The sequence below is a fragment of the Lates calcarifer genome, linkage group LG19 (genome assembly GCF_001640805.2).
Source record: "Lates calcarifer isolate ASB-BC8 linkage group LG19, TLL_Latcal_v3, whole genome shotgun sequence".
In the NCBI taxonomy this organism is placed as follows: domain Eukaryota; kingdom Metazoa; phylum Chordata; class Actinopteri; family Centropomidae; genus Lates; species Lates calcarifer.
In genome coordinates this window covers 20,814,735-20,823,965 of record NC_066851.1, presented here as the reverse complement: position 1 = coordinate 20,823,965, position 9,231 = coordinate 20,814,735, and the positions used below count along the sequence as shown (strand labels likewise).

The 9,231-nt window shown below is 42.0% G+C and overlaps 3 protein-coding genes across 3 annotated transcripts in view; 1 reads left to right on the top strand and 2 right to left on the bottom strand.

Annotated features, from left to right (window-relative positions):
• Positions 1–1,275: 1,275 nt before the first annotated feature.
• mrps26 (mitochondrial ribosomal protein S26) lies at positions 1,276–2,923 on the bottom strand. Its single transcript, XM_018666231.2, has 4 exons — positions 2,519–2,923; positions 2,054–2,200; positions 1,837–1,960; positions 1,276–1,699 (listed from the first exon to the last, which is right to left on the bottom strand). Exons 1-4 carry the CDS (start codon positions 2,752–2,754, stop codon positions 1,568–1,570), a joined length of 639 nt encoding a protein of 212 aa, XP_018521747.1. The 5' UTR covers positions 2,755–2,923; the 3' UTR covers positions 1,276–1,567.
• Positions 2,924–4,076: 1,153 nt separating this feature from the next.
• Positions 4,077–9,231, top strand: part of alms1 (ALMS1 centrosome and basal body associated protein) — a 49,900-nt gene continuing 44,745 nt past the window's right edge. Inside the window, exon 1 of the mRNA XM_018666222.2 lies at positions 4,077–4,227. The gene's annotated coding sequence lies outside the window, so the exon portion shown is untranslated. The remainder of the gene's footprint in view (positions 4,228–9,231) is intronic.
• Positions 4,481–7,515, bottom strand: si:dkey-33c12.3 (uncharacterized protein LOC335380 homolog). Its single transcript, XM_018666226.2, has 3 exons — positions 6,354–7,515; positions 5,712–5,836; positions 4,481–5,617 (listed from the first exon to the last, which is right to left on the bottom strand). Exons 1-3 carry the CDS (start codon positions 7,350–7,352, stop codon positions 5,557–5,559), a joined length of 1,185 nt encoding a protein of 394 aa, XP_018521742.1. The 5' UTR covers positions 7,353–7,515; the 3' UTR covers positions 4,481–5,556.

The window sequence follows — 9,231 nt, the reverse complement described above, 5'->3', positions numbered from 1 at the left end:
AAGTCAGCGAACAGCAGCAGTATTAACATGCTCTTAGACAGTGATGCTCGCAAAGAGTAAAACCAATATAATACCTACAATCCTGCAGTATCTTAGCAATAGATTTACACTAAAAACGGGCTGCAGATATCAATTAATCTCTTTATTTTTTAAGTGAATCAATTACCTGCATTTTCTGTGGTCAGTTTAAAATTGTGTAAAATAGAAAAAAGTAGAAAACCCTCCTGTCGTAGAAGCTACAACCAGAGACAGTTTGACATTTCTACGCGATTAAATGATTGATTATTAAAGATACAGCTGCAGAAGGATTCAATTAATTGACTCGTTTCAGCTCTACTCTGTACCACCAATTAAAATATATTTATGAAGAGGTAATAAAAGAGAGAAAACACTCCTTTCTTTCTCTGGACAAACCTGGTGTTCAAGCCACCAAGTTATAAAGTGAAAAGATATTTCCCAAAGTCCCATTTTAAAACAGTTTTCCCTGAGTTTGACTGCCTTGTTTAACCCTGACCTCTTCTCACCAAAGCTGCTGCAGGTCGCCTGAGTTTCTCTTGAGGTCTTCACCTCTGATCACCATTATCCCATCAACCTGCACGCCTCACCTGAGAGAGCAGGATTACACTGATTCAGCAGCACGTTGTCTTCCATGAGCCAGTTAATACCTGTCAGACAGTTAACACAACAAAATGGAGAGCTGCACAGAGCACCACCTAGAGGGCAGCTGAGAGAAACTCAGTGAGCAATGTATGAAAATGTTGGTTTAAAGTTTCCCACTCCTGCTGTTATTTTCACAGGCAGGAAAATAGACATTAAACCATAACTTGTACACAAAAAGAGGCTCTGTTGACCCAACATTTCTCACTTTTCATGCATTATTCTGTCATCTCAAAGCAGATTTCCCATGTTCGCTTAATTATATTTTTCAGCAGCTTTAGGAGCCTGTCCCCAGATTTGCTGTGTGTCACTCAGTGTGAGGTGAATTAATTGAAGGCAAATTTATTTAGGAATATTCAACATGTGGATCCTTAAGATCCTTAATAGTTGATGTTGTGATTTAGTTGCAGTACTTTAGGTGGAGCCTTTGTCTGAAGTAGTGATCCAGTTTTACTTAAAATAGAAATCAGGAATTTTGTAGTTATATTTTCTATTTTTCTTGTCTTGTTATGGTTTCTGAGTTTGATGCCATGTTGCGAAAAGATACTGTAAATTACTGGACTGTTTCTGAGTAGCTATGAGGTACAGGAAAGAACAAGAAATGGAGGCTAAATCATCTTGGGTGGAAACTCCAACAAACATTAATTTACTGTATATACATTACACATCATGAGCAGACAGTAATGATGAAGAATCAAGAAAACAACATGTTGTGGTGACAAATGAGGAACATAAAGCAGACATGACAAATAAACGCAGCGTGGTCGATGAATGATTTTGAGGTGCAACAGCCTTCCCACCCTGAACGTTCCTCAGTGTTCATGTTTGAAGAAAAATCCACTTCCAGGGTCAAAACGAGTCTGTTTTTCCTTTTCTTCTGAGACAGAAACACACAGGTTGGTCTGCCGGTTCACTTCAGCACTGTCTGTTTAACAACTCTGCCTTCTTTGTCAATGGCAAAGTTGTAATTCATAGGATTGTCCAGAGCTTCTTCGATTCGCTGATCCAAGTTCTCCATAGTGATGAAGTGCTTTGCATCCTCCTGTAAAACAGTGAAAGTACAAAGTGAGCCTGAGATCATACTGTGTAGTGCAGAATTCAAGTACAATTTCCCTTGCAGTCTGCAGAAAAACAGGACAGAAAAAAGCTAAACAAAACTAAAAAATAAAGACATTGTACCTGGAGCTGCAAAATTTCCTTCTCTTTTTCTTTGATGAATTCTTGGTGTTCTTGTTCACGCTTAAGAACAGCTTCTATCTTCTTGCGCTCAGCTTCCTCCTCTTCCCTCTGGATCCTCATCATTCTGACACATACAGAAAAAGAAGCTCAATGATTCACACCGTTTTACAACTTCTTCTTTTAATGAAACAGACAAAAATGCACTCCTTCTTCTCACCTGATTTTGAGCAGGCGGAGGTTCTCCTGGTCGTTCCAGGCCATGAGGGCACGATGCTCCTCTGCCTCCTGCCTCGCCCTCTCCTCTGCCTGGGAGCCCGTCTCTTCCTCGTACTTTTTTCGCAGCACCTCCTCCTTAAACTCCAGACTGAAAGAGGAAAAAGCCAAGTCACCAGTGTCCACCAACTTAAATTTAAGACATTTTAAGACTTTTTTATTTTATTTTCTCTTCTTTTTTTTTTATTTAAGACCCCTTTATTAGAAAGGGTTACTTGTCTATGTCCGGGGCAAGTGAAACTGTATAATGAAATTAAGTTGAATTAAATTTAATTAAAAGAAAAAGAAGAAAAGAATTAAATTAATTAAAAATAAAAAGTTACTTTTAGCTTAAATTAAATAGAATTAATTTTAATAATTACTTTTGAGAAAATTTAACCCACAGATATACTCGGAGCTTTAAACGTACCGGAGCGCCCTCATGATTAGCTGGTACTCCGTGTATCTCTCCTTGAGCACCACCATCTCCACCGGGTCGACGGGGGGAGGCACTTTGATCCGACCCTCTTTGGACTTGGCCTTCGGGTCGGTACGGGACTTTCGGCCGCGTACGGCCTCCACGAGCACGGAGCTCCTGGGTGCAAGGAGCCGAGCCGCCGCCGCCGTCGTCACCTGGACGCTCTTTCCGCCGATAACCTGGAACATGACGGCGTCGAAATGTGGTAACAGGTGCGGGTTCTCAAACGGTAAATGTAACGGTTACTCAAAACGAAAGCCGTTAAATTAAACGTCGTAACATTGAGACTGACAGGAACGTTATCGACATAACGCGGCGGCCATTTTGTTGTCCTCTGACCGAAGGAAGTGATTAGCAAAAGAGACGTTGTTGGGAAGTTACCGCCATCTGTAGGTTAGAAAAGGTGTTTTTGAGAAAAGGCGTTTTGTAGCACTCTGTCCTTCTCACGGGTTTATTAAAAATGTATTTATTTTACAGTCCATGATTTTTCTTCATCAGTGAAACTACCTTATAATCATTCTGTGACAGCTAGGTAGCTAAGGTGTTAGCAGTCACATGCTAACATACCGTGTGTGGTGGCCCGAGCTTTCATATATCAGGTTTGTGTTAGTTTGTGTTTGCTCACAGTGTTTCAAATGTGTCTTTAAACAGTAGTCGGGTTGCCATATGTTTACAGAAACAGGATTTTCTTGCTGTTATCGTACCCTCTTTATACTGACTATTAGAAGATCCCCTCTCAATATACTTCAAGTGTAAGTGATGTGGGAAAAGGCATGTTTTTGTAGAAAAATAGTTTATCTGAAATACTTTGTGTTAGACAAATCAGTTCGCTATCTTCCAGAGCTACAGCCTTTTTAGTTTAAGGAAAGGCTATAACTTAAGGATATCACTTGATTTGACTGACTCAGACTGAAGCTTCAGATTAACTGGAGTGTACTGGAGTGAAAAATGAACGTATTCTTTATCCTATCGTATAACGTAGCTGGTCTAAGAGCATTTTGTAGCAAGGCAATGGTAGCTCAAATTAGGTATGTTGGAGAGCTAAACAAATAGGACAAACAGTGTTTGTAGTACTTCAAGAAAAACACATACTGCAGTGGCAAAGGTGGTAGATGAAGTCAAGCAGATTTTCTCAGCTTGTGATGAAACTGTTCTATCAAGAAGAAACTTTCAGTTTAATTTGTTTCTTTTCAGAAAAATGGAAATGTTAACGTCTGTGATTCCACAAAAAACTGGGGGAGCCCCATTTGCTGTAGAAGATTTGACTGAAAGCTCCAGAGCAGCTACTAAATGGATTTTGTGGTGAGATTATTTTGTCAACAAATGCTCAGGTTGCTTTAGTTTAGTTTATGTAATTTAAAATCTATCTAAAGCATGAGTACATACAGTTGTAAAAAGCTGTTCAATTCCAATTTCACTGATGCAGTATTTAATATGCTGTGTTACTGCTTTGCATTCACAAAGTGCTGATTTTTAAAAACTGCATGTTTTGTGTATTTCCTCAGGGTTTGGTGGGAAGCCTGGTGTCAGCCCGGTGACTGATGATCCTGCTGAGGCAACGTACCACAAAGTTACAGCTACAGCCGCCAGCTTGCCAGGAACATGGAATGATGGGAAATGGTGCAGTGCCGCTGTGTGTTGTTGCTGTGACATTGAGAGCGGTAAGTAAGGAGAGATGCGAGTAAGATGTGGTCTGAATGAAAAATGTCTCTCTTATTATTATTATTATCATTATTCTGAGAGGAAAACCCTCACATCAGCCTCCTAAATGAAAACAAATTACTGACCTCAACAGTCTTAGATGTAATATCATTTTATTTTGTAATTAATCTAATAAGTCTTATATTTCAGTGTGTGTGTTCAGTCTATTATATTAGAAATGCTGTCAAATGAAAACTCGACATGTGAACCAGGTTGCAGGTCAGTTATATGTTTATTCAGCTTGTTGCCGGCTGTTACAGGTACACCAAGCGTAATGGTGCGGGTTTTGTATTAGTTTCACAGATGTAAAGCACCATTAGGTCTAAGATCAGCAGACAGACAACAAGGAGCTCCTGCAGTTATCTTTCAGTTTCATTGTTTAGCTTTGAATTAAACTTACAGAACAAAAAGCAAAAAAAATCTAATGCAGATAGGCTGAGAGACGCACTGCATGATTATAAGGAGAAACCAGTAACAATTAGTCTTCCAAAGCATTTACACATCCAGAAGGTTACGCAAGATTAGAAATGAGAAATTTAAGCCAAATAGGAAGACCCGAACTCACACTGATTTTCAAATTAACTGAAGCTTGCAGTATTTGTGTGGATGTGAATGCAAAGGAAGAACTACTAAAGAAGAAAAACAGGTTTAGTGGAACTTAATTTTTTAAGGTTACTGGTTCATTGACTACTACTAAAGAACCAGGGGTGCAGGACAATGCATAATCGATTGGTAGAGTTCCCGGTCAATAATGCTGCAGGTTTCTTGCAACAGTTCAAATACAGATAAAAGTCCAAGCAGCAAGAGATAAAAGGAATTTTTGTCCTCCTTCACAAACAATTGGTTAAATGTTTGCATAGTGAGGGGTCAGAGGGTCAAATGGTTAACTCTGCTGCTTGGACCTTAACATGAGCGACTAAGGGGAACTCAGCCAAGACAATACTGCTGTCCGACATAGCTACGTAACTAATGCAGTGCAGCCACTCTGCATTTTACAGTTTGCCATCGTCTTGATGTGTGGTGTCAGAACGTGTGTAGAAGAAGGGGGACTTCTGGTGGACCTCTTGTTTAGCACAAGGGCGCATCTGTCTTGAGAAGGATGAGCTTTGGTTCGCGGTTTGGGTTTGGGAGGGGTAAAGAAAGGAGTATTTTTTGGGGGTGGGGTAAAAGATGACAGAGGGGAGAAGGTAAAAGATATGAAGGGAGGGAGAGGGGTGATGTTTAGGTCAGGGCAGGGAGGAAAGGGTATGAAGAATTTGGGTTTATACCAGGCTGGTGGCATTTAGGTTTTAGTTTAGGGCTGGAAGGGAAGGGTAAGCCAGGCGGATCTCCTCCCCCTCCAGAAGTTTCCTGAAAAGGAAAGCAAAACAAATTGGTTTGTTATACCATATTACATACATTAATTAAGGTCAGTGGAGATCAGCAGACGTAGCCCTCGCCTTACCTGTACGCAGCTATTTCAATGTCAAGGGCCATCTTCACATTGAGAAGGTCTTGATACTCCCTCAGATAGCGCGCCATCTCTTGCTTGGCTTCAGCAATGTCCCGCTCCAGGTCACTTATTCTCATCTGTGAACGCATAAAAAATATCACTTATCACAGATACCGATGCTACACACTCTCTCAAACTCCACAATAACTATTATGTTAAGCAACTCACACAAGAATGACTGAAAGGCAAGTGGTAAATGAATATATATACATATATATATATATATATATATATATATATGTGAAAATCCCTGATCTCTTTTTGTGGTTGTAGCTCATGTGCAGATTTCCACCTCTGCTGTGAGCCTGCCATCTTTTCCTGCTGAGACCTACAGTGTGGGGAGGGTGTAGCTGCTGCAGAGAATATATTAACATGTCATCTTGTAGCAAAATGAAGCAAGATTTCCTCTGTCTGTTTCTCTGCTTTCTGTATGTAGAGTGTTTTCCTGTATTCTGGGCATTAATATTGTTCCATCTCAGCTCTGTGTCCAGGATGATTGTTTCTGATCTGAGAGCAGAATACTTCTCAGCTAGTAAACATTTTTCTGTGAGTGGAATAGAAGTGTAGACCAGCTTCCATATGTCCCTTATTCACCTGGTACTTTGCCACCTCATTGGCCTGCGTCTCCTCCAGCTCCTCCAGCTGCTTGTTTAGGGAGTCGATGACGTTGCGGAGAGCCTCGATCTCCGAGGATCGGGTCTGAAGCAGTCTCCGGTACTCCATGGTCTCCTCCCGGATGGCGTGCACGGCCTCATTGTTTTTGCTCGCCATCTCCGCCACGCTTGCAAACTTGCTCTTGTACCAGTCCTCGGCGGCCTGCATGTTCTTGTTGGCCAGCCGCTCGTACTGCGCCCGGATGTCTCGCAGGGCGGTGGAGAGGTCAGGCCGGGACACCTCCACATCCACGCTGATGTTAGCCATCTGCAGCTGGGTCTGCAGCTCCGCTTGCTCCTCCGCAAAGACTTTCTTCAGGAACACCATCTCTTCGCACAGAGAGACCACGGTGGCCTCTGCGTCGCAGTTGGAGAGCACGGCCCTGCTTGCCTCCTCTTTGGCCCTCTGCAGGGCCTCCTCGGCATCCATACGCCGCCTCGCCTCCTCCTCATAACGCTCCTTCATCTGCTCATACACGTCACGCAGGTAGTCCCTCTCTGCCTCCATCCGCATCTTCTCCCCATTCTCGGAGTCTATCATGGCCCTCAAACTCCGTGTTTCCCCCTCATAGAGAGCCTGCAGGCGGGACGGGTCGTTCTGCCGCCTCCTCAGCGCCTCCAGCTCGGCCAGCAGGGCTCGGTTCTGCAGCTCCAGGTGCCTCACCTTCTCGATGTAGGTGGCAAAGCGGTCGTTCAGGTCCACGAGCTGCTCCCTCTCCTGGGAACGCAGGCCCAGCAGCTCTGTGTTAAGAGAGCTGGCCTGAGCCAGGTTCATCCTCTCTGACCCATCTGGCAGGGAGGAGGAGGCCAGCCTCACGATCCTCTTCCCGGACGGAGGAGCTCGAGAAGAGTAGAAAGAGGTGGAGGATTTAGTGGTGGTTCGGGAGCCTCTGTAGCTGTCCCAAGGGCGGCGATAGGAGAAGTAGGAATTGTAGCTCATGATGAATTTTTTGTTGTGGATTTTTTTTGTTTGTTTAAGAAAAGGATATGGATGTTTTTAGTTTCAGAAGGTTTTTTTTTATGTCCCCCTTGTTCTGCACACCATCGGTGAGGATGAGCGAGCGTTTTTGCACTGCACCAGCTCAGTGATGCTGCATATCCCAGGCTTTTATAGAGTGAGGCTGCCTCCCCCCTCCTCCACAGAGAAACATCAGTGCTGTCAGCATCCTCCGGGCCAATGGCAGACTGCTGCAGTGAGGAGAGGAGAGGTTGGTTTTCAGACTCACTCTCAGCCACGGCAGGCAGAGTACATGTGGTAGAGCGGGTTTTCTTTTAATCTGGCACTGCAATCAATGACTTTCATTACTCTGTGTGTTTCTGAAAGCATATTTTACTCCACTTTACCCCCTCAGTGCAGACTCAGATGCATTTCTCAAGCAATAAACACACCTGTATATTTAAAATGAGAAAGAAACTGGGGCAAACCATGTGAAAATGACTTGAAACAAAGACTTTTCCACAAGCTACTGAGAGAGAATCAATACATAGTGCATAAAGGGAGTGTGAAGGAGGCATATACCTGAACAACAAGACACTTTAAGGTTTTAATGCACTAGAAAACTAGAAATTAATTACTACAGAGATTGCTGTGGTACTTAAATAGATTGACGTGGCCCACTACTTTATCTGAATAATATGAAAGATGACGAAATAATCCTACGTTAACCCACATGCTCTGCTACAGATGCCAAAACCATTTCCTGACGACTCTAGTTTTAATTTCTTACTTTGTCAGATATTCTGTAGAAGCTATATTTTCTTGCATGCTCTTTCATCTGCTCACTTAATTAGATATAACTGATATTAGATATACACGACCTTTGCAGTGCCCTATTCTTTCCTGGGTATCTTTAGATGCATCTATTTGATCTATTTATTCACAAATTGATGAGTCACTGATGTTCTTGAGCTGTCCTGCCTCTGACAGTGTGTGTGGGAGACACAGCTGAGGAAGAAAGTGCTCTGTGTATCTGCTGACACAGAGAAACACTCCTGCTGCTGTTTAACATCCAGAGATGAGTCAGAGGGTGCCTGTAAATCATCCTTAGTATTTGTTGAAAAACGGGAGGCGTCGAGCTGATGTTCTTAACCCTGGAAGCAGCTCAGATTCCTGGCCAAGGACACAGATTGGGTGACAAACCATGGCCAGTCTCTTTGAATCCAGTGTGATATCCCTGAAGGGGGACAGGATTTGTCATCCTGCTGCTCTGCAAGCTCTCACTGTTTGACCTTTGACATTTATCTGTCTCTGCATATATCAGCCCAGTCAAGTGAAATGCATTAAAAATAAACAACTAAAGTTTTCACTAACACTTTATAACACAGCCCACGATTTACAGTGTGAATTCATTGTATGAATCAGATACTAATAAAATACTGACTGGTACTTAAATGAAGGTACAGCGGAAGAAAACAAGATTATGATCTCATGCATTATCATTATTGTGTAATATAAAATTCACTCTGCGGTTTCTCTCATTAAGAAATGTTATTGCAGTGTGGGAGAAAACAATAAACAAAGAGGGGCAGCTCAAATTCACCCACATCACAGCAATTTATTATTATTATTATCCTTTACTTCACATTATGATGACAACAAACACACCTTTGTCAAGTGCACAGCTATAGAGGGTTTCTGTAAAATACTATAACATAGTAAAGTTATTTAGTGCTAGGTGGATAACAAATGGTTAACAAGGAACGTCAATTAGTAGTTTCATATTTTGTGTACCATTTTTAAGAAATATTTAATTATATTCTCTTGTTTTCCTTTTTAGTTTAAGAACAACATTATTATTGATTAGAATTTTTTTCAGAAC

Bases quoted from the DNA above. Each gene is read 5' to 3' on its own strand.
- mrps26 (XM_018666231.2), bottom strand. From the start codon at position 2,754: ATGTTCCAGGTTATCGGCGGAAAGAGCGTCCAGGTGACGACGGCGGCG. The intron at 2,201-2,518 runs GTACGTTTAAAG...TTCCTCTTTCAG, and splicing joins CTAATCATGAGGGCGCTCCG to TCTGGAGTTTAAGGAGGAGG. The intron at 1,961-2,053 runs GTGAGAAGAAGG...TGTATGTGTCAG, and splicing joins CTCCGCCTGCTCAAAATCAG to AATGATGAGGATCCAGAGGG.
- si:dkey-33c12.3 (XM_018666226.2), bottom strand. From the start codon at position 7,352: ATGAGCTACAATTCCTACTTCTCCTATCGCCGCCCTTGGGACAGCTAC. The intron at 5,837-6,353 runs GTGAATAAGGGA...ATGCGTTCACAG, and splicing joins ATGAGGTGGCAAAGTACCAG to ATGAGAATAAGTGACCTGGA. The intron at 5,618-5,711 runs GTAAGGCGAGGG...TTTCCTTTTCAG, and splicing joins ATTGAAATAGCTGCGTACAG to GAAACTTCTGGAGGGGGAGG.